The 24,565-nt window shown below is 39.7% G+C and overlaps 1 protein-coding gene across 5 annotated transcripts in view; it reads right to left on the bottom strand.

The window, feature by feature from the left end:
* Positions 1-118: 118 nt before the first annotated feature.
* Positions 119-24,565, bottom strand: part of cfap70 (cilia and flagella associated protein 70) — an 84,103-nt gene continuing 59,656 nt past the window's right edge. For 4 of the 5 annotated variants that reach the window (XM_073060454.1, XM_073060457.1, XM_073060456.1 and 1 more), the window contains 6 exons: positions 22,634-22,786; positions 17,519-17,689; positions 14,154-14,243; positions 12,254-12,355; positions 10,496-10,543; positions 119-409 (listed from right to left, as the gene is read on the bottom strand). In XM_073060454.1, coding sequence (XP_072916555.1) covers positions 329-409; positions 10,496-10,543; positions 12,254-12,355; positions 14,154-14,243; positions 17,519-17,689; positions 22,634-22,786 — 645 coding nt within the window. In that variant the 3' untranslated portion in view covers positions 119-328. The remainder of the gene's footprint in view (positions 410-10,495; positions 10,544-12,253; positions 12,356-14,153; positions 14,244-17,518; positions 17,690-22,633; positions 22,787-24,565) is intronic. The other variant, XM_073060459.1, reaches the window with a different exon arrangement.

Genomic DNA, 24,565 nt, shown 5'->3' with positions numbered 1-24,565 from the left:
CAATGAAATTCATATAACAACATTTACATACCAATCTACAAAATGCATACGGAATGACAGAAAAAAATTAAAGACAATGAGATTTAACAAGACCATCATAAGTAGCAGAAGACACATAAAATTTTCAAAATCTGCTTTATTCAGTGTTTATACCTTCACATGTTCATACATTTTTGAGAATACACTAAAGTACATATATACTTATGCAAGACAGGCTATGTATTAACTAAAATCATAACTTTAATTTGTTATAAAGGTAATTGGTACAAGAAAAATAATTGACTATCAAATAGTGCTGGGTTAATGCAGGTCTGAAGATTCCATGGATTCAAAGTGAAGGGTTTCCAAAGCCAACTGTTTGCTGTAGTTGATGAATCTCATCAAGAAGCCGTTTATCTTCAAGATTTAACTATATGAAACAAAATATATTACAAATTAGCTTACATTAGTATTTTTCTCCAGTTGGAAGTTCATTTTCTGCCGAAACCTTTTGAACATATTCAAGGATTTCCTCAGTCTAATGTGTAATAATCCTAAATATACATGTTTCATTAAAGGCGCGGCCTAATTGCTATGTCAATCAAATCAACCTTTAATTCCTCTAACAGAATAGAAGAAAAGAATAGAACTTTATTATCAATGCTCAAGACAAAGAGATTGCAATGCTACTCCAGTCCGGCACAGTAGCATCACAATGCTTTACAGTACCAGTGACCAGTGTTCAATTCCCACTGCTGGCTGGAAGGAGTTAGTACATTCTCCACATGACAACATGGATTTACTCCTGGTTCTCCGATTTCATCCCACAATCCAAAGATGTACCAGAGGGTAGGTTAATTTGTCATTGTAAAGTGTCCCGTGATTAGGTTAGGGTTAATTTGAGGGTTGCTGGGCGGGACAGCTCGAAGGGCCAGAAAGGCCTACTCCATGCTGTATCTTAATAAATAAACAAAAATAAACAGAGTCCATGCCAACTATCTTGGAGTTAGAATTACTGTTTTCAATTGTAATATTTGGAAAGGTTCATTTATTATTAATGTATGTAAGTATGCATTTTACAACTCTGAGATTTTTCTTCTCCAGATAGCCATGAAACAAAGAAAAATCATGGAAGTCAATTCAAAGAGAAACAGCAAACCCACCCCTGCCCGGACATAGAAAAACAGCAACACAATCTTCAACCCTCTCTAAGCCCCACTCCCTGCACAAAAATGCCACAAGAACATCAGCACCTAAAACATCCCCGTACAAGAAAGGGACAAGAACTCCTAGCCTCCACTTTGGCCACATCCACACCAGCTGCATCGAGCTGCAGCTCCTCAGGGACCGGGTTAGGGAACTGGAGATGCAGCTCAATGACCTTTGTCTGGTCAGGGAAAGTGAGGAAGTGATAGAGAGGAGCCATAGGCAAGTGGTCACACCAGAGCCTCGGGAGACAGATAAGTGGGTAACAGTCAGCAGAGGGAAGGGCAGGAGTCAGATACTAGAGAGTACCCCTGTGGCTGTCCCCCATAGCAATAAGTACTCCTGTTTGAGTACTGTTGGGGTGGGATGGCCTACCTGAGGGAAGCAACAGTGGCCGTGCCTCTGCCACAGAGTCTGACCCTGTGGCTCAGAAGAGTAGGGAAAGGAAGAACACAGCAATAATAGGGGACTCTATAGTTAGGGGGTCAGACAGGCGATTCTGTGGAAGCAGGAAAGAAACATGGATGGTAGTTTGCCTCCCAGGAGCCAGGGTCTGGGATGCTTCTGATCGTGTCCACAATATCCTGAAGTGGGAAGGTGAACAGCTAGAGGCTGTGGTACATATTGGTACCAACGACATTGGTAGGAAAAAGGAGGAGGTCCTGAAAACAGACTACAGGGAGTTAGGAAGGAAGTTGAGAAGCAGAACCTTAAAAGTACTAATCTTGGGATTGCTGTCTGTGGCAAGCGGCAGTGAGTATAGGAATAGAGTGAGGTGGAGGATAAATGCGTGGCTGAGGGATTGGAGCAGGGGGCAGGTATTCAGATTTCCGAATCATTGGGACCTCTTTTGGGGCAGGTGTGACCTGTACAAAAAGGACAGGTTGCACTTCAATCTGAGGGGGACCAATATCCTGGTGGGGAGGTTTGTTAAGGTTATTGGGGAGAGTTTAAATTAGAATCACTGGGGGGTGGAAACCGAACTGAAGAGACAGAGGAAGGGGTGGTTGGCTCACATATAGAGAAAGCTTGGAGACAGTGTGAGAGGGAGGATAGGCAGGTGATAAAGAAGGGATATGCTAAGACCGATGGTTTACGATGTGTCTATTTTAACGCAAGAAGCATCATGACAAAGCGGATGAGCTTAGATTAGTACATGAAGTTATGATGTTGTGGCCATTACAGAGACTCAGGGGCAGGAACGGTTACTTAGAGTGCCAGGCTTTAGATGTTTCAGAAAGGACAGGGAGGGGGTGTGGCACTGCTGATCAGAAAAAGTGTCACGTGTGCAGAAAAAGAGGAAATCATGGAGGGATTGTCTACTGAGTCTCTGTGGGTGGAAGTTAGAAACAGGAAGGAGTCAATAACTCTACTGGGTGTTTTTTATAGACTACCCAACAGTGGCAGGGACAACGAGGAGCAGATAGGGAGACAGATTCTGGAAAGATATAATAATATCAGGGCTGTTGTGGTGGGAGATTTTAATTTCCCAAATATTTATTGGCATCTCCCTAGAGTAAGGGGTTTAGATGGGGTGGAGTTTGTTAGATGTGTTCGGGAAGGTTTCCTGACACAATATGTAGGTAAGCCTACAAGAGGAGAGGTTGTACTTGATCGGGTATTGGGAAATGAACCTGGTCATGTGTCAGGTCTCTCAATGGGAGAGCATTTTGGAGATACAGGTGGCCCTCGTTTTTCGAACGTTCGCTTTACGACAGCTCGCTGTTACAAAAGACCTATGTTAGTACCTGTTTTCACTAACCAAAGAGGATTTTCATTTTTACGACAAAAAGACGCCCGCTTTATACATGTTTACCCTGAGAAAGACTACAATGACTGTGAAGCCTTGTGCGGGCAGTTGTTTGCACATGCATGTACATGCGTAGGTGTGTACGTGCTGTTTTTTTTCTCCAAATCGATTTTTGCTCACTGTTTTCCCGAGTTTGATAAGTGACACTACACCGTACATACAATATTTCTACTTTATATAGGGTGTATATTTATCATATTGTTCCTGCTTTTACTATATGTTAGTGTTATTTTAGGTTTTGTGTGTTATTTGGTTTGATTTGGTAATGCTCAAAATTTTTTCCCATATAAGTTAATGGTAATTGCTTCTTAGATTTACGACATTTCGGCTTACAAACGGTTTCATACGAACGCTCTACCTTCGGATCGTAGGGGAAACCTGTAGTGATCACAATTCTATCTCCTTTACCACAGCACTGAAGAAGGATAGGAACAGACAAGTTAGGAAAGCGTTTAATTGGAGTTAGTGGAAATATGAAGCTATCAGGCAGGAACTTGAAAGCATAAGTTGGGAACATATTCTCAGGGAAATGTACAGCAGAAATGTGGCAAATGGTTAGGGGATATTTGCATGGAGTTCTGCATAGGTACATTCCAATGAGACTGGGAAAGGCTGGTAGGGTATAGGAACCGTGGTGTACAATGGCTGTTGAAAATCTAGTCAAAAAACTAGGTGATGATAGAGATCTAGAAGATTACAAGGCAAGCAGGAAGGAGCTAAAGAATGCAATTAGGAGAGCCAGAAGGGGCCATGAGAAGGCCTTGGTGAACAGGATTAAGGAAAGCCCCAAGGCATTCTACAAGTATGTGAAGAGCAAGAGGATAAGACTCTAGAGAATAGGACCAATCAAGTGTGACAGTGGAAAAGTGTGTATGGAACTAAAGGAGATTGTTGAGGTACTGAATGAATATTTTGCTTCAGTATTCACTACAGAAAAGGATCTTTGCAATTGTAGGGATGATTTACAGCAGTTTGAAAAACTTGAGGATATAGACATTAAGAAGGAGGATGTGCTGGAGGTTTTGGAAAGCATCAAATTGGATAAGTCTCCGGGACTGGACGAGATGTACCCCAGGCTACTCTGGGAGGTGAGGGAGGAGATTGCTAAGCCTCTGGCAGTGATCTTTGCATCATCAATGGGGAGGGGGGAGGTTCCGGAGAACTGGACAGTTGCAGACATTGTTTCCTTATTCAAGAAAGGGAGTAGCGATAGCCCAGGAAATTATAGACCAGAGAGTCTTACTTCAGTGGTTGGTAAGTTGATGGAAAAGATCCTGAGAGGCAGGATTTATGAACATTTGGAGAGGCATAATATGATCAGGAATAGTCAGCAAGGCTTTGTCAAAGGCAGGTCATGCTTTACAAGCCTGATTGAACTTCTTGAGGATGTGACTAAACACGTTGATGAAGGTAGAGCAGTAGATGTAGTGTATATGGACTTTAGCAAGGCATTTGATAAGGTACCCCATGCAAGACTTATTCAGAAAGTAAGGAGGCATGGGATCCAAGGGGACCTTGTTTTGTGGATCCAGAAATGGCTTGCCCACAAAAGGCAAAGAGTGGTTGTAGATGGGTCATATTCTGCATGGAGGTCGGAGACCAGTGGTGTGCTTCAGGGATTTGTTCTGGGACCCCTTCTCTTCGTGATTTTTATAAATGACCTGGATGAGGAACTGGAGGAATGGGTTAGTAAATTTGCTGATGACACAAAGATTGGGGGTGTTATGGACAGTATGGAGAGCTGTCAGAGGTTACAGCGGGACGTCGATAGGATGCAAAACTGGGCTGAGAAGTGGCAGATGGAGTTCAACCCAGATAAGTGCGAGGTGGTTCATTTGGTAGGTCAAATATGATGGCAGAATATAGTGTTAATGGTAAGACACTTGGCAGTGTGGAGGATCAGAGGGATCTTGGGGTTCGAGTTCATAGGACACTCAAAGCTGCTGCGCAGGTTGACTCTGCGGTTAAGAAGGCATACGCTATGTATAAGTAATAAAGAAGGGAAATGTGGGAGGATATTGCCCAAACATGAAAATTGTATACAAAATTCTAGAATAGGCTACATGGTCGGCACAACATTGTGGGCTGAAGGGCTTGTAATGTGCTGTAGATTTCTAAAAAGTTCTATGTTCTAAAATTGTTTTGTATACATGTATGTACAGTCAGAAACATAATCAGATCAATGTATAGTCAGATATGCAATCAGATCAATGTATATTGATACATCTGATGGCCTGGTGGAAGAAGCTGTCCCAGAGTCTGTTGGTCCTGACCTTCATGCTGCAATACCATTTGCCAGATGGAAGCAGCTAAAACAGCTTGTGTTGGGGTGGCTAGAGTCCCTGACGATCCTCCGAGCCCTTTTCACGCACCTGCTACTTTAGATGTCCTGAATAGCAAAAAGTTCCCATCCAATGTGCTGGCCGCATCACTCTCTGCAATACCCTGCAACTGAGGGAAGTACAGTTCCATACTAAGTGGTGACACAGCCAGTCAGGATGTTCTCGATGGTGTCCATGTAGAAAGTCGTGAGGATTTGGGGACTCATATCAAGCTTTTTCAGTTGTCTGAGGTGAAAGAGGCGTTGTTGTGCGTTTTTCAGCACACAGTCAGTATGTACAGTCCAGGTGAGATCCTTTGTGATGTGTATATTGAGGAATATATTGAGTGTATATCAATGGTAAGACTCTTGGCAGTGTGGAGGATCAGAGGGATCTTGGGGTCCGATTCCATAGGACGCTCAAAGCAGCTGCGCAGGTTGACTCTGTGGTTAAGAAGGCATACAGTGTATTGGCCTTCATCAACCGTGGGATTGAGTTTAAGAGCTGAGAGATAATGTTACAGCTATATCAGATCCTGGTCGGACCGCACTTGGAGTACTGTGCTCAGTTCTGGTCGCCTCACTATAGGAAGTATGTGGAAACTGTAGAAATGTTGCAGAGGAGATTAATAAAGATGTTGCCTGGTTTGGGAGGCATGCCTTATGAGAATAGGTTGAGTGAACTTGGCCTTTTCTCCCTGGAGGATAAGAGGTGACCTGATAGAGGTGTATAAGATGATGAGAGGCATTGATCCTGTGGATAGTCAGAGGATTTTTCCCAGGCTGAAATGGCTAGCATGAGAGGACACAGTGCTTGGAAGTAAGTACAGAGGAGATGTCAGGGGTAATTATTTTAAGCAGGGAGCAGTGAGTGCATGGAATGGGCTGCCGGCAACGGTGGTGGAGGCGGATACGATAGGGTCTTTTAAGAGACTCTTGGATAGGTACATGAAGCTTAGAAAAATAGAGGGCTATGAGTAACCCCGGGTAATTTCTAACATAACATAATGCTGTTCGGCACAGCATTGTGGGCCGAAAGGCCTGGACTGTGCTGTAGTTTTTCTATGTTTCTATGATCCCAAATGCCCCTCCCTGCACAAAAATGCAATAAGGACATCAACACCCAAACCCCCCTCTCCCACACAAAAAAACTAACAAATGCGCAACAAGAACATTGACCCCCCCCCCCCACCCCCTCCTCCCACACCAAACAAAAACTGAGAAGGAAAGGGCAAAAACACAGAATATACAAGCCCAAAGACAGATATCAGTTTCAAACAAAAGTCAAAATGAGAGTCTACCATAGCATTATCATGATTTAATCTTCAAGCAAAATCTTTCACAAAGTTGCACTTTTTCCAAACTCTTCAGAAATATGATATTCCAAGATATGATGACACTGACTGAAAACTAAAATGTACAGCATAGAAACAGTCCCTTCAGCCTACTATGTCTATGCTGACCATCAAGCTGTCTAAACTAATCCCACTTGCCTACATTAATTCCATATCGGTTCATCCTTTCCTTATTCAATTACCTGTCCAGATGCTCTACCTGGTTCCATCACTTCCTGTGGCAATTCATTCCAGAAACCAACTGCTCTTTATGTGAAAACTTACTCCTCATATCCCTTTTAATCCTCCTCACTTTAATCCTTTAACCTCTAGTTTGAGACATCCCCTACCTCAGAAAATCATGTCAGTTCTTAGCCTCCTTTGTTCAAGGGAAAACAGACTCGGCCCATTCCATCTCTCCTTATAACTCAAAACCCTCCAATCCAGGTAACACCCTTGCCAATCTTTTTGGCAATCTTTCTAGTTTCATCACAACTTGCCTGTATTTTGGCAACCAGAACTATACAACGACTTCCCAAAATGCATCACTTTCTGCTTGTCCAAAATTATTTTCTTCTATCATTCCCTTGTTATTCTAAATGCTGTTGAAACCTCAGCTAATCTTCTTCACTGTTCACTTAATCACCAATTTTGGTGTCTTTTGCCACTTACTTTCTCATCCAAGTGGTTTAAACGAATATAGTAGGGGGTGGGAACCAGTATGATAAAGCTGAGGATGAGCCAGCAGGCTTACAAGTAGATGATCAGTGTAATATTAATGTAAGGAAGGACAAGCCAATGATGGGATACAAATGCAGAGAGAGCAAAGAGTTACCGTAAATTGTACCACAGAGGCAAAATTCATAAGGGCAAAGAATGCAGGACAGAAGGCGCTGTACTTAAATGTGTGTGGCATTCGGAATAAGGTGGACAAACTCATGGCACAATTAGAGATTGGTTGATATGACGCTGTGGGCAGCACTGAATTGTGGTTAAAAGGCGGCCATCATTGGGAGCTTAACATCAAAGGATATACTTTGTATCGAAAGGACAGGCAGAAAGGCATAGGTAGTGGTGTAGCTCAATTGTTAAGAGATGGAATTACATCTTTAGAAAGAGGTAAAATAGGGTCAGAGAGTGTTGAGTCTTTGTGGGTGGAGTTAAGGAACTGCAAGGGTAAAAAAAACATTATGGGAATCAAATATATAGACCTCCAAATAGTAGCCAAGAGGCAGGGTTGAGATTGGAAAGGGAGCTGGAAACGGCATATATAGGGTAATGTTCCAATAGTAATGGGAGACTTCAGTATGCAAGGGGATTGGGAAAATCAGGTTGGTGTTGGATCGCAGGAGATAAAATTTGTTGAATGCCTATGGGATGGCTTTCTAGAGTAGCTTGTGCTTGAGCCCACTCAGGGAAAGGCTATCTTAGATTGGTTTTTATTTAATAACCCAGTTTTTATTAGAGAGCTTAATGTAAAGGAACCCTTAAGAGACAGTGATCATAATATGATTGAATTCATACTGCAGTCTGAGAGGGAAAAGCGTAAGTCACATGAATCAGTATTGCAATGGAATAAAGGGAATTACAGAGGCATGAGAGAGGAGCTTGCTCAGGTGGATTGGAGGAGGATACTGGCGGGGATGATGAGAGAACAGAGGTGGTTGAAGTTTCTGGGAATAGTTCACAAGGCACAGTATAGTTATGTCTCACAGAAGAAGTTCTCAAATGGCAGGATACTAAAAGTTTTTTCAGTTATATAAAGAGTAAAAGGAAGGTGAGAGTTGATAGTGGACCACTGGAAAATGATGCTGGGGGGGTGGGTAGTGATGGGCAATAAAGAAATGGCAGATGAACTTAATGGGTTCTTTGCATCAGTGTTCACTGTGGAAGACACTAGCATTGTGCTAGAGGTTCGTGAGTGTCAGGGAGCAGGAGTGAGTGTTATTACTATTACAAAGGAAAAAGTGCTAAGCAAGCTCAAAGGTCTCAAGGTGGCTAAGTCACCTGGACCAGATGGACTACACCCCAGAGTCCTGAGAGAGGTCACTGAAGAGATAATGGAAACATTGGTCATGATCTTTCAAGAATCTCTTGATTCTGGCATGGTCTTAGAGGACTGGAAAATTGCAAATGTCTCTCAACTCTTTAAGAAGGGAAGAAAGAAAAAGAAAGGAAATTAAAGGCCAGTTAGCCTAACCTCAGTGGTTGGAAAAGTGTTGGATGGGATGTTGGTGTACTTGGAGACTAATGATAAAATGAGTCAAAGTCAGCATAGTTTATGTAAAGGGAAATCTTGCTTGAGAACTCTGTTAGAGTTCTTCGAGGAAGTAACAAGCAATGTGGACAAAGGAGAGGCAGTGGATTCAGAACTGGTTTGCCTGCAGAAAGCAGAGGGTCGTGGTGGAGGGAATACATTCGGATTGGAGGGTTGTGTCTAGTGGTGTCCCACAAGGGTTGGTTCTGGGACCTCTACTTTTCATGATTTTTATTATCAACCTGGACATGAGGGTAGAAGGGTGGGTTGGCAAGTTTGCAGAGGACACAAAGGTTGGTGGAGCTGTGGATAGTGTAGAGGATTGTCAAAGATTGCAGAGAGACATTGATAGGATGCAGAAGTGAGCTGAGAAGTGGCAGATGGAGTTCAACCCAGAGAAGTGCGAGGTGGTACACTTTGGAAAGACAAACTCCAAGGCAGAGTACAAAGTAAATGGCTGGAAACTGGGTAGCGTGGAGGAGCAGAGGGATCTGGGGGTACATGTCCACAGATCCCTGAAAGTTGCCTCACAGGTAGATAGGGTAGTTAAGAAAGCTTATGGGGTGTTAGCTTTCATAAGTCGAGGGATAGAGTTTAAGAGTCGCGGGGTAATGATGCAGCTCTATAAAACTCTGGTTAGGCCACACTTGGAGTACTGTATCCAGTTCTGGTTGCCTCACTATAGGAAGGATGTAGAAGCATTGGAAAGGATACAGAGGAGATTTACCAGGATGCTGCCTGGTTTAGAGAGTATGCATTATGATCAGAGATTAAGGGAGCTTTACTCTTTGGAGAGAAGGAGGAGGAGAGGAGACATGATAGAGGTATACAAGATATTAAGAGGAATAGATAGAGTGGACAGCCAGCGCCTCTTCCCCAGGGCACCACTACTCAATACAAGAGGACATGGCTTTAAGGTAAGGGGTGGGAAGTTCAAGGGGGATATTAGAGGAAGGATTTTTTTACTCAGAGTGGTTGGTGTGTGGAATGCACTGCCTGAGTCAGTGATGGAAGCAGATACACTAGTGAAATTTAAGAGACTACTAGACAGGTATATGGAGTAATTTAAGGTGGGGAGGTTATATGGGAGGCAGGGTTTAAGTGTCGGCACAATATTGTGGGCTGAAGGGCCTGTACTGTGCTGTACTATTCTATGTTCTATAACATTATGGGATATACCTGGTCACACCCAGGACATTTATCCAACTTAAGGCATGTCAAGAGCTCCAACATCTCCTCCTTTGTTACACTGACATTCCCCAGGACTCATTGTTACCTCCTTTGAACGCAGTAACTTCCATGTCCTTCTCCACAGTATATACACATAAAAGTATTCCCTTAAGACCTTGCATACTTCCTGTAGTTCCACACATTGATTACCACAATAATTGTCTTCACAGAAAGCAACATTAATTTCTGTCCCAAAAGTCTCAATATTTTTGGATATCCCTCTGCACCTGTCAAACAGCTTTCCACCTCAACTCACCACACAACCTTCTTAGCACAATCCTCTATTATTATGTAATAGAACTTTTAGAACAATTGGTATTGAATGGGTAAATCAAAACAAGATTGATGAGGAAACTAACCTTTGATGCATATTTATATGTCTGCTCTGCTTCAAATTTTCTCCCTGTCTGAAATAATGAAACATGAATTAAATTAATAAAATCACATTCAGACACGTTTGATAGTATTTTTGACTGCACTAAATGTTTCCATTGCATCATTTTCAAATAAGGTGCAGAAAAATTTATTCATATTTGATCTGTTTTAATCTTCTCATTGAGAAGCTCAATGACAAGAATTACGATATACTTTGAAATGGGATAATTTTCCCTTCGCAAACAAGAGAAAATCTGCAGATGTTGGAAATCTGAGCAACACACACACAATGCTGAAAGGATTCAGCAGGCCAGGCAGCATCTAGGAAAAGAACAGTCGATGTTTCCTAATTGCTGCTTGCCCTGCTGAGTTCCTCCAATTTATTTTATGTGTAATTTTCCCTTCCATTACTTGGGTAAACTTTGAGCCTGTTTGATTTTTATTTCTATTAATTGCAATGGAAGACTGCACTTCTAACTGAAGAATTATTAGAATTTATGTTCAATTGTTCACTGAAAAATAGAAGTACGAACTGTAGAATATGAATATTTTGTATTGTCAAAGTAGAATTAAACCTAAAGTAAATAAAATGTCTCCTCTTGAACATCCTATTTCACCTAATTAAAAAAGATAGATGAAAATATCAAACCAATAAAGATTTTGATTTTCTGTAAAGGAAGATACTCATAGCTTCTTCCTTTTCTTCTAAAGATAGTTGTTCAAACACAGTTCCAAGGATTTAGGGCTCACCCCATACCCACAGCTGATATATATATTTCATTTTCTTACCAACATAATCCTAATCAGTGTTCACAAGTTCACTTGCTGACAAGAAAGGCAATGAGGTAAATTTCCCTGGTTAAGTAGTGAAGATGTCAAATAAAAGTTAAATTTACATTGAATTTCAGAACAAACAGACCAACCCCCAATTCCCAAACATTGCAGTCAATTTGCATATAGCAAAGTTGATGCTGAATGTACGGCAAGTAGTGACCTGTTAAATTGTGTATCAATTTTACATGAAGGAAGCAAATTGGCTAAGATCTGGGCTACTTCCCATACTCTACTTTGAATAATGTTGAGTTATTTATATCTTGCTTAACTGTCAATATCGTGGTATATATTGCATCAGAAAGCTGGCAGCAGCAAAATAGCAACAAAATCGCATGACAATGGAATGTCAAACCTTTACTCACAGACATAAAAACAAATTGGTTGGTCTAGCAAGTCCATGTTAGCTCCCAGGGGAGCAATCCTTCAACTCCATATTTCCCATATCCTTGTAATTCATTCTTTTCTCACTTACGCCAATTATTCCCCTTTGATTTTTTTGTTGCCATTAATCTATACAGAGAGATAATTTAAAGTAACCAATTAAACTAGCACATCATTGGGATATGGGAGCTACCTACCCAAGCACAGAGAAAATGGACAAATTCTGCATAATTAACACATGCACCCCACTATCTGTTGCAACCGTATGCCATGCTAAATTTTTAAATTCTGAGTTAGGGGCTTGAACTTACAATCTCAAAAATAATTGTAGCAGTCTTCCTTCCTAAAGGAAATCTGCCCATTTAACAGAAACAAGAACTTTATCAAAATCTATGGCTCAGTATAGTACACCACCCTGTGTTTTTTATTGATCAACTGAGGTGTGAAATTTCAATACTTTGGAGATGAAAAGAAAATCAATTCTGCCACAATACAAAATTATTTCTGTTTTTAAATATCTTCAGTACCTTTAGGCATACTAATGTGAGATAGCCCCAGACTTCAGCATTAGAGTTACACAGGATATTTGCTTCAGAGAGAGCATCTTCAGCATCTGTGAATTCATTAAGCTGAGAGTGTATAAGAAAGAATAGAATTAATCTCTTTCTTAATCATACTGTTAAAAACATCTATAAAGATCTATCAAAAACTGAAGACAATTGACCTCAATTGCTCTTCTAATCCAGTAGGACATGAATTCTTTTAAAAGATTACTTCATTTCATTTCAACTTTAATTTCAAGTTGCTCATTTAACTTTTATTAATTTTCCTTCCAATATTTCTCTCCTGTGCAAATGCGTCACTATAATGATCTTCAAATACAAATCAATGTTATCATATCCTGATTAGATTATTTTTAGTCACCGGGTAGAGCCATCTAAAATTATCACTCTTATGTTTCTTGAGCTCATTACTGCAGATTCACTCTGTTACTTTGATCTGGCCCATGCCATTAACCTGGTCCAACACTACTTGCCTTTATTGGGATCTTGCTCCTTCCTACATCTGTCTTAAGGTTTAGGGTTATGAATATGCTAAGGGTTAGTGAGGGTGGAGTGTTACTGCTTATGGTTGGTGTTGGGGGTGGAATGTAGAGAATGAGTGTTCAGACTTGAGGGGTGTGGACCAGGTTCGTGGGTGTGTGGGCCAGTAGAGGGTTGTGGAAGTTGGGGCTAAAGATAGGGTTGGGGTTGGAGGTGAGGGTCTGGAGGAGAGAGCGGAGCCTGGCAGGGAGAGGGTGTTTCCAGGCCAGGATCTCCAAAGACTGAATCCTATGCTGCTGGAAAATATCTGCTAACAGGTCTGTCCTGGACTTATCTTGCAATATTACTGAGGTGTCCTGTCAATCTGACTCTTAGGCTGTTGCCTGCCTCCCCTATGTACGTGATATGGCATTCCTTACACTGAATTGCATATACTAAGTTCTGCAGTTTAAAAGTTACCCTCTGCTCTATCCAGCCCCATGTTCCAGTTGCTCTTTTGTGTATGTTTTTTGATATTCTTAAGTGTTTGCATACCCTACAGTTTCTCCCCCCACAGTTTGGGGCAATTTGGTACGTACTAACTATATGTCCCTCAAGTTTTTACCTCTCTTAAAAGTTGACACTATTGTACATTTTCCCAGTGGGCCCTCATCTGCCTCCTCTCTTAAATGCTGACATTATTGTGTCGCCCTCACTAAAACTCATATTTGTACAAACAGTTGGTCACCTCTTCTTTGGCTGGGTGTCTATTCCTGTCTGATTTACCCCCAAAATATTTTTCTATGTTAAGGACACTGCTTATATGTTCATTAGAGGGATGTTTAGTTGTAAACTATTATGGGAAATTTATTAACACATTTAGAACATTGCTAAACTGACTAAAAATTAAATTCTCAGAACATAGTTTTGAACCTGGATAGGAAAAATAGCGAATATACAGTACATATGAACATTATTTTATTTTTGTTGTTTATTTCATTAAATTATTTTCCAAGTAATTATAAATAAGAAGGAAAAATCAAATGTAAAGGGATTTGAATGAAATAAATGACCAAATACGACAGGTAGAAATTAAAATCGGAAGATTTAAGACTGTTGATGTTTGAACTGGAAAGTTCCAATATTTCCTTAATGGTCAGCTTAGATATATGTACCTACTAACACCATTCACCATTTTGTCCATCCTACTTGAGACAGGATGGACAAAGGTGAGATGTCCATCTTTAATTCCTCTGCCCTTCTGTATTGGCATGAAAGGAAACTTTGCCCATTTTGAGCTGAGTTTCTGAATCCGGTTCTCTGATGTGAATTAGGGATGTCAGTTCTCCTAGTGCTGAGACTGAGGCAGCTCCAACTCTAAAATAATTCACATCGGTACTCTTACCCTATAGCAGGCAATGCCAACTCCTAGCCACGTCAAGCAGGATGGTGCTCTCTGAGAGGCAAAGAGGTAGACAGATTTTGCTGATTTATACTGAAAAACAAAGCAAAAATAATAACTACTTTTGGGATAAAAAATGGTTCATAGTGAGAAAAGGATAGGAAAGGGGAGGTTAACCATATAACCATATAACAATTACAGCACAGAAACAGGCCATCTTGCCCTTCTAGTCTGTGCCAAAAGCTTACTCTCACCTAATTCCACTGACCCGCACTCAGCCCATAACCCTCCATTCCTTTCCTGTCCATATACCTATCCAATTTTGCTTTAAATGACAATACTGAACCTGCCTCTACCACTTCTACTGGAAGCTCATTCCACACAGCTACCACTCTCTGAGTAAAGAAATTCCCCCTCATGTTACCCTTAAACTTTTGACCCCAAGTCTCAACTCATGTCCTCTTGTTTGAATCTTCCCTACTCTCAATGGAAAAAGCCTATCCACATGATGCACCATCAATAACTCTCTCTGAGACGTGAAGGTGAAATATCGGCTTTTATTGACTGGAAGAAAGAACAAGCAGTAGTTGACCACCATACTACATCCTGGAGACTGAGGGCCGGGCTCAGGCCTCAATCGCCTTTATACCGGGGTCTGTGGGAGGAGCCATGGTCAGTGGGAGGGGCCACAGGAGCAGTCAGCAGGGGGCGTGTCCAAACAGTTATATGCAGTTCACCACACCACGTCAACTCTATCTATCCCCCTCATAATTTTAAATGCCTCTATCAAGTCCCCCTTCAACCTTCTACGCTCCAAAGAATAAAGACCTAACTTGTTCAATCTTTCCCTGTAACTTAGGTGCTGAAACCCAGGTAACATTCTAGTAAATATTCTCTGTACTCTCTCTATTTTGTTGATACCTTTCCTATAATTTGGTGACCAGAACTGTATACAATACTCCAAATTTGGCCTTATCAATGCCTTGTACAATTTTAACATTACATCCCAACTCCTATACTCAATGCTCTGATTTATAAAGGCCAACATACTAAAAGCTTTCTTCACCACCCTATCCACATGAGATTCCACCTTCAGGTAACGATGCACCATTATTCCTAGATCACTCTGTTCTATTGCATTCTTCAATGTCCTCCCATTTACCATGTATGTCCTATTTGGATTATTCCTACCAAAATGTAGCACCTCATACTTATCAGCATTAAACTCCATCTGCCATCGCTCCGCCCACTCTTCTAACTGGCCTAAATCTCTCTGCAAACTTTGAAAACCTACTTCATTATCCACAACGCCACCTACCTTAGTATCATCTGTGTTACGTACCCCGTAACTGGGTCACTTACCAGCAAAGATAGAGAGGTCCATTGAAGTCTGATGGTACTATTTTTAACAGTATTTATTGATAAAAATACACAAAAATAATATCAATGCAAACATACAAATAATATACGTCGTCAATACTAAATCTAAAAGCGCGGGTATAATAATAATCAATAAGAAATAGCTCTATCGTTGTCTAGGGGATAATGTATTGTCCGATGGAAATATAAAAGTCACTCAAGTTCATTCAGGCTGCAGCTTTTGGTTGGAGAGAGAGACGATTTTTTTAGAACTTGCCCGTTTTCCTTTTTATGCTGTCGATCCTTCGAAATGTCGTCGGTGTCCTTTTCCTTTTAGCTAAGCCGTCTTCTGTGGTCAGTCCCACCAATTCCGAGGCAAATGGAAAAGGACACACATGGGCTTTCCACCGGCTGTCGCTATTACGCTGTCACGGGATTTCTAGCGTTTCTCCTGGTGCGTCTCAAGGGGTTGTTCCCCAGACCCTCTTTTATCCTTACTCACGGGGTCTCAGATGTCAATCGGGTTGGGAGGATGCCATCCCCCAACCAGCCCACGTTGCTCATTCCTTGAGGGCACAGTGTTCAATATACAATTCCGTCTCCAAGAGACAATGGCCGTTTCCTGTGGCTTTGTATCGCTGAGGGGCCAGGACATTCCAAACCCCTTGTGGATTCTGCGTGTCTTTCTCTCATTTCCTGGGTCTCCTGACCTGAATTAATAGCGATCTTGCAACTCTCAAAAAGGAGGGGGCTACTTTGTACCCTTCGGCCCCTCAGATTTGGGGCACAGGCGTAACATCTGCATACTTACTAATCCAATTTACCACCCCATCATCCAGATCATTAATGTATATGACAAACAACATTGGACCCAGTACAGATCCCTGAGGCACACCACTAGTCACCGGCCTCCAACCTGACAAACAGTTATCCACCACTACTCTCTGGCATCTTCCATCCAGCCACTGTTCAATCCATTTTACTAGGTTTGGAAGTAATAGTGGAGTTTGAAAGATGGGTTACATCAAAGTTGAGGGGAAGTTCTAAGTAGTAAGAGTAAGTGGTATTCACATTGAAACCAGTGCTTGTCGGGGATAGATGCAAAGAAAGATGCAGAAGTCTGACAACGTACATCAGGATAAGACAACACTATAGAGCTTCAAGAAAGTGCCATAACTAGTGAAAACTAAAAACATTCACTTTAAATCTATACATTTGATGACAGAGAAATCAGTGTACGTTCATTGTTATGGCACAGAGTAAATACATTATAGTTTAAAAATATTAACAATCATAAAAATTAATTGATCAGCCACCTATAGAGGATGAAGGTGAATAAACTGAAGACCCTGCAGAGGGAACAGTCATTACTTTACCTCTTTCAGCTAGAAGATGCTTTTTGGTTACAAATAAAGAATTCAAGCTGCATTATTTACTTCCAGGTAGATCTTTACTATTACTCCATCATGACTTTTGAAAAGTCCTGAATATGATAGAAGTATTATAGTGCAAAAAAGGCCATGCTCATTTTGGAAATTAATATTATGAGATTTGCAGACATACGAGGAAGACAAATATTTGTATCAAGGAAGACAAATATATATGAATAAATTTAAAATGGAATTTCCTGTAATGCAACCCAATCAAAGAGCTTTCTACGTATGTTGAATTACATTATTATGAGTGACCTATCATCATTAATATGTGATCGATATATGTTTTACCTTTAAAGAACTACTTCAGATTAGGTTGCTATAAACTTACTGAAAAATCATTACAAATATAAACTTTCAGCAATACAACCAGATAAATACTAATTTAATTAATTATGCTGTTTGCATTAGAAAAGCAACTCCATTATAACAATGCCACCCTTGTGTTAAAATATCAAAAACAAAGAGAAATAAAAAGAGTAATAATTGAATCCATTCAGTGAAATAATTTAATTTTATTGATTCCAATTCACTTAAATTCTCAGTGAAACTGATTATTTATTAAATTGTTCTTACCGACTCAATCTCGTTTTCCAGCAGATACATGGATCCCAGTCTCAAGCAGATGGCATGCATGTCAAATGCATCATTTACATAAGACACTGCGCGTGCATAAAATTCTTTAGCCTTGGCATAGTCTTCCTTCATGTAGCTTAAATGGCCTAATAAAGCCCATAGGTCTGGATTCTGAAATAATAAATTTATTGAGAAATTTAGATTGCAACTTCTAAAAGAGAAAAAATGTAATGTGCAAAACTGGTTGATTTTCTACAGTGTAAACCATTAAAGAATATTAGAACCATTGTTAAAAGTACTGACTTGCAAATAACATGTTATCATCAGAACTTAGCAAAGTCCTCTGGTCATAAGATATGCACCTGCCTTTATATGATTTATAGCAAAATTTGTTTCTGATGACACTGGTATTATCAGAGTTTTATAACATGAGATAAAATGTGCTCAATGAAATATACAATACAAATAAGTTACTGGCTATCAAGATGAAACACATTTAAATCAAATAAAATTGATTTCTAACAATATTTCTTACTAAATATTGGCTCCACAGAAAAAAACTGGAATAAAATTGTTTGTGTGTTATAACTGAAAGTACTGACTCAGAGAACCAGAGCTAATCCCATTGTATTAAAATTGTGTGGAATACATGAGCATTTTCAAAGCTTACACTGAGATTGAGCTGACTAGAGAAATAGAACAGTAAGACATTCCCAATGAAAATCACAGAAGATTGTCCCTGTACAGTAATATTAATGGGTGGCAGAACTGATAACGATTTGGGGAAACAAACTGGAGCATTAGAAGACTTGAAAATGTGTTTATTTCTCCTTGCTCCATCCAGGCTACATCAAATTCACAGCATTATAGAAGTCCATGATAACAGAAAGTTGGAAAGGACTTTAAAAGAGTACAAAATTAGTGAAAATGTAGACTGGACAAGTGACGCTCAGGGAGTGAGAAAGTTTAAAGGTTGCAAAAAGGTAAAGTTTGTCAATAAGAGTAGCCTGGGAATAAAGATGAATACATACACACACACACACACACTCACGCATACTGTATATGCAGTGTGATTCCTTAAGGTTGTCTTCGCTAGGGGAGGTTGTGGGGAAAGCTCCCACTACCTATTAAATCTATTAAATGCTATAATGGCGTGTGTTTCAAATAGCCTCTTACAGCAAGGTCCAGCTCCTGGTCTTTATGTGTGGCTTACTTACTAAGCTCAGTGGAACTGTTTCCATCGACAGGAGAAGGGACAAAAGCAGATTACTAGTGTCTTAAAACCAGTCACTTTGGGTAGATAAGGCTCATCAGCCATGTTTGACAGCTCATCTAGGAAAAGGAAAATTCTGATCTCAAACCTCTGCTGATTTGCAGCTATACCCACTCAAGGGGAAGGCTTCTGGAGTAAACTCTGAAGGAAAAATCTGGAGCTGGTGTCCCTAGATCATTTCAAAGTTGAATTCAATGCTGACTAGCAACTCCTGTTACACTGCTGGTGCCAAACTGTATTGGTCTCTGTTGTTCCCCTAAATTCTTCAGCTGCGTGGAAAAGGGGAGGCCTGCGGGTTGGGCTTGCTCTCCATATTGTACTGCCCTGGCTTGTGCAACGTATAGATCACTAGGATGCAATATCCATAGTCGATCCCAACCAACAGATGGGCTCACAGATAAACATACACACATTCATACCTATATATAAATAAACAAACAAGCTAAAATTTGACAAATGTAATAAAATATGTGATAAAGGGGACATTATGTGAAAATTTGTATTAAAGCATCAAGGGAAAAGGGTAGAATGACCTTTATGCCTAATTTAAAACTCTATACATGCACATAGTATGAGAAGTGAAACAGGTAAATTGGAAACTGCAACCTGGACAGGCAGATGGAAAAAAAATTGGAAGTGCAGTCCCTAGTTAGGAAGGTATTGAGAGTCCTGAAGAAGACACAGGGCTCTGGTGGATTGGATGAACACACAGATGGAACATCACCGAAAAACAATGTAAGAAAATATAAATTGCTACAAAGAATTACAAGAGACAATGTGCACTAAATAAAACAATTTAAGGAATTGCAAGGGGGAAAAAATCACACAGAAATGCCTGATATATCTGATGCACAGACAGGCTATTTCAGCCAACCAGTTCACGCTGACAGTTGTAATTTACTCAGACCTCCTCCCTTCCACATTTCATTATCAATATTTATTACCATCAATTTCCATTTTCTCATTTTTCTTCAAGTGCTTGTTCAACAGCTCATATATATGCCTTTCCTATACATTTCAACCTTTTTTGTAGGTAACCTGTTGTTTAAAGAGGTTTCTTCTGAATTTCCCATTGGATTCCTTGGGGACCATCTTTTTTATAAGAGGAAATATTTCCTCTGTTCAGTTTATCATGACATTTCATAATTTTACTATTTCTATTCAGTAATCTCTTAATATTCTTTCACTCCAGGGAAAGGAGATCAGTCAAGTTCATCCTTTCCTCAAATGTACACTCTTGCATTTCTGGTATCATTCTGGTAAATCTTCTCTGCATAGATACACTTTTTGCAATACAGTAGCTAAAATTGTTACATAACCAAAGTTCCATATGGGCTGAGCACCACTTCCTACTTCTGAATTTATTTCTTCTAGAAATAAACTTAGTGCTTGATTTGCTTTCCATGGCTGTGGAAGTTTGTGGCACAACTTCTAGTGATTGGTATACCATATCATAATATTCTTTTGTCCTTTTACCTCACCAAGACTTATGTTTTTCTAATGATGTAATCTCTTTATTCTTTCTTTCAAAATTTGGATTTTAATTGCAAATGTTCCCATTTAATAGTTTTAACTCAGAAACAAGTTCTAAATACTTTCTAGAAATCCCATTCCTTTATCTTTCTTTTGATGTTTCTGTAAGAGAGTTAAAACAATTAATATCAGAGTAATTTCAACCCGAATGATTAAGATTCTGTTTTTTCCACTCATTTTGCTAATTTGGAAATTTCTTCCTCAACTTTGCTTTGACAATTGATTGACAATATCAGTATAAAATATCTGTGTAGACTCTATACTTGTCCTCATTTCAGCTGTCCCCTTATTTTATATACGTTTTGTTATCATTACTAAATAATACTATTTCACTTCCCCTTTTCTTAAGTCTGTGTTCCTAGCTATGTTATGTCCTGCAATTCCCATTTAAATAGAGGAATTTATACACAAATTTTTGAAGCAGTAATTAAAGCAAATGCAATCCAAAACTGTATATAGGCATTATGCACAACAATGTGTAAGTTAAGTTAAACTTGGTTCTACTGTAGTTAGACTGCTGTGCCCAAGAATGAACACTACAGATTATGAAGTCCTTAAGCATTTTAAAATGTACAGGAAAGATACAGTTATGATTAATATATGGTTGTGGAGAATAGGGATTTTGATTATGAGAATAATCAAGAGGACCAAAAATAAGAATAATAGATGATACAATACTTTATATCTTGAAGAGATCATAGCAGAAATGGAGCAGAAGATTAGATATTGAAATTGCTTTTGATTCTTCTGTGCATGAAACATGCAAGTGCACAGAAGCAGCAACATTAGGGGCCTCTGAACGTAAGCAACAACATCAGGGGTACCAACAACAAAATAAGAATACTGCAACAAGTTTAATTGACATTTAAAATGAGTAAAGGATTTAATGAGAATGATAGAGAAAGTAATTGCTATTATTGAGGAAACCAGACAGAGTAGAAAATTAGAATCATCAGACTCTTACAAAAATGAATAAGCACAGCTCCATATAAAAGGCAGCGAAACTTTGTAACATGATCCAAAAAAAGGTTATGGATGTTTGATCCATTAAAATTTTCAAGAGTGAAACGGATAGATCTTTGTTTGGTATTGGATGATTAAAAAGAGTTAAGCTATGAATGATTATGTAAGCCAATAGTAGAATAGAAAGAAGACAAATGGACAGTTGTTCTTATAATCAAGAGGCTGGTGTTTGAAAGTTTGCCGTACCTCTATATAGTACAGGCACCTGGAGTAGTAGTTATTGTATAAGAAGGAATATGGCAGAGGTTCTGATTAGCAACACACACAAAATGCTGGAGGAACTCAGCAGGCCAGGCAGCATCTATGGAAAAAGTGCAGTCGACCTTTCAGGGCCGACCCTTCAGCAGGACTAGTCTCAGCCCGAAACTTCAATATACTTCTTCCATAGATACTGCCTGGCCTGCTGAGTTCCTCCAGCATTTTATGTGTGTTGCTTGGATTTCCAGCACCTGCAGATTTTCTCTTGTTTGAAGTTCTGATTAGATTCACTAGACAGATTCTTGGAAATAAATAGTTGCCTTCTGAGGGAAGATTGAACAAGTTGAGCTAATAGTTACTCGGTCTGGAAGAAGAAGAATCAGTTTATAAAAACACCAATTCTGATGTGACTTCTAATGGTAAGTGCTGAAATGTTTACTTGTGGGTGTTTGAAACAACAAAGCATACTTTCAAAGTAAGAGCAGCTAAAGGGAAATTTCATCTCTCAGGACTTTGTGAATCTTTGGAATTCTGTGAAAGAGTCAAGAAGGCTGAATCAATGAAGTCAAAGACTATGATCAGATTAGATCTGCTGCGGCCATATTAAGTAGTGGAGCATGCCTAAAGGGCCATATGATTTATCCCTATTTTTGTAAGTTCTTATATAATAGATTCAAGAAACTGAATGACCAATGCAAATTCCAACAAAGATGTCTGCTGCTCATTTGTATAGCTCCCGCACCCCCTCCCCCCCCCCCCCCCATCCCCATGTGAAAATTGCCAATAATGCATCGGAACAGAGTATCACTTAAAATAATTACGTATATGTAGTTCTTGAGTCTGTAAATTGCATCTTGTCTCTGATCCACACACATTTTTGGGATACTGGTTTATTCTTTATAGCAATAAACTTGAGCAGTTAAATGGACCCATGAATGACCAAGCCCCTGTTCTACATAATAACAAGAAAGGAAGAGGAGTATGAGAAACAACAGAATGGACTGGAGTATTGTGCAGCACTGTGTTGCTCCAGAACAGAGGGACAGAGAGATTTTCAGTCCACTTTAATTTACCATCTGAACTCATACCTGATGATTGATACGTTCTGCTTCTGCAAGACATTCTTCTGCTTTTCCAAATTCTCCCTGCTGGATATGAAGTCGAGCAAGAACCACGTGATATTCACAGCTTAACCCACTTTCACTGCAAATCAGCTCATGTGCCAAAGCTCTTGATACAAACTAATAACAATAAAAAAGATTTCAGGAATTGACTTTGGCTCTACAACATGAGTGCAGATCTAAATTTGGCAAGTTTCATGAAGAGAGAGAACAAAAAAACTAGAGAAACTCATTGAAAATAATGCATTAATGAAGCTCTATTAAAGATTAACTGGTTGATAAACCACCTTGTTGATCAATTTGAATGATAAGGCAGAGATCACAGGATTTATACACTTCCTGAATATAGACTCAGGCATACTTACAATATTGAAAGGAAATATAACATGATTAATGCTTGGAGACCCTCAAAACCATTAGCTTTGGAAGAGGCCTAAAAGCAGCTAAACGAGCTAATTGAAAAGTGGAAAAAGTTAATGAATAAATACAAAGGAAAATTACAAGGTGCTGAATTTCTCCAATTTCCGGCTAAAAAAAATCCTCCATGGGGAAAAAATTAGACTAATAGTAATCCATCAAGTAGCTGCAAATAAAAATTGAACTTTTTTATCTTAAGGTCTGGATTATTGAATCTTAATTCTTCAAGCTTCCAAACAACTATCTAATTTTAAAAATGAATTCTTGTAAATATTTATTCCAATATTTAATAGGTATATACACTATACAGTACATTTGTATAGTGTGTGTGTATATCAGAATCAGAATCAGGTTTTTTATCACTGGCATGTGATTTGAAATTTCAGATTCAGATTCAGTTTATTGTCATTTAAAAACCACAAATGCAATGCAGTTAAAAAATGAGACAATGTACCTCCAGAATTATATCAACAAACCACATGACAAAATAGACTACAACAGAAAATCCACATAACATTTGGCAATCCCCAATCCAGAGTCCAGAGAGGCTACTGCATATTAATATCACGCTACCATCTTAGCGTGTTCCCCGGAAAGGAGCTCCAATGCCACCAGACAAAACAAGACCAAAAACTAAAGCTACAAGACCTGCACAAAACCACATAGTTACAACATATTGTTACAACTGTGCAAACAATACCATAATTTGATAAAAAAACAGACCATGGGCACAGTAAAAATAGTCCAAAGATGTTAAAAGACTATAAATTCGAAAGAAACCACCACACAGTTTCCACAAGTCCTCAGGGTCCCGATAGACTCATCATCCCATGCCGGCGGCAGAAGGGAATACCCCTGCTATGGACTTGCACGGCGCCGCCCAACTCAGCCTCGCAGACGCAGCACACAATGAAAGCTCCATCGAACCCAGCCTCGCAGACACAGCACACACTGAAAGCGACCTGACTGCAGTGGACTCCAAGTCCGTCGAACCTCCGAGCCTCCAACCATCCCGTCCGGCGCAGCTTCTCCGAGCACCATCCTCTGCCGAGCGTATTAAGACGCCCCCGCCAACAGCCACCGGTAACGCAACCCCGAGGACTGGGGACCTGTTCTTCTCAGCAGAGACCTGGACCTCACAGCAGCAGCAGCAATGAAGAGGGCCTTCCTTGAGATTTCCAGATGTTCCTCCGTGCTCCGTGCTCCCAAGTCCTTTTTTCATTAGATTAGGATTGCGCATGGCACCCCTGCTTAACAAATAACATATCAGCTCCGGAGTGGCCGCTGCAAGCTGCTTCGCGCCGCCATCTAAATTTGTTAACTTAGCAGCAGCAGTTCAATGCAATATATAATATAGCAGAGAAAAAAAATAATAAAAATTAAAAAATAAACAAGTAAATCAATTATGTATATTGAATAGATTTTTTTTTAATGTGCAAAAACAGAAATATTGTACATTAAGAAAAAGCGAGGTAATGCCCA

Source organism: Hemitrygon akajei, chromosome 11 (genome assembly GCF_048418815.1).
Source record: "Hemitrygon akajei chromosome 11, sHemAka1.3, whole genome shotgun sequence".
Taxonomy (NCBI): domain Eukaryota; kingdom Metazoa; phylum Chordata; class Chondrichthyes; order Myliobatiformes; family Dasyatidae; genus Hemitrygon; species Hemitrygon akajei.
Note: the sequence above shows the minus strand (reverse complement) of the source record. Positions and strands in the feature narration are given on the sequence as shown.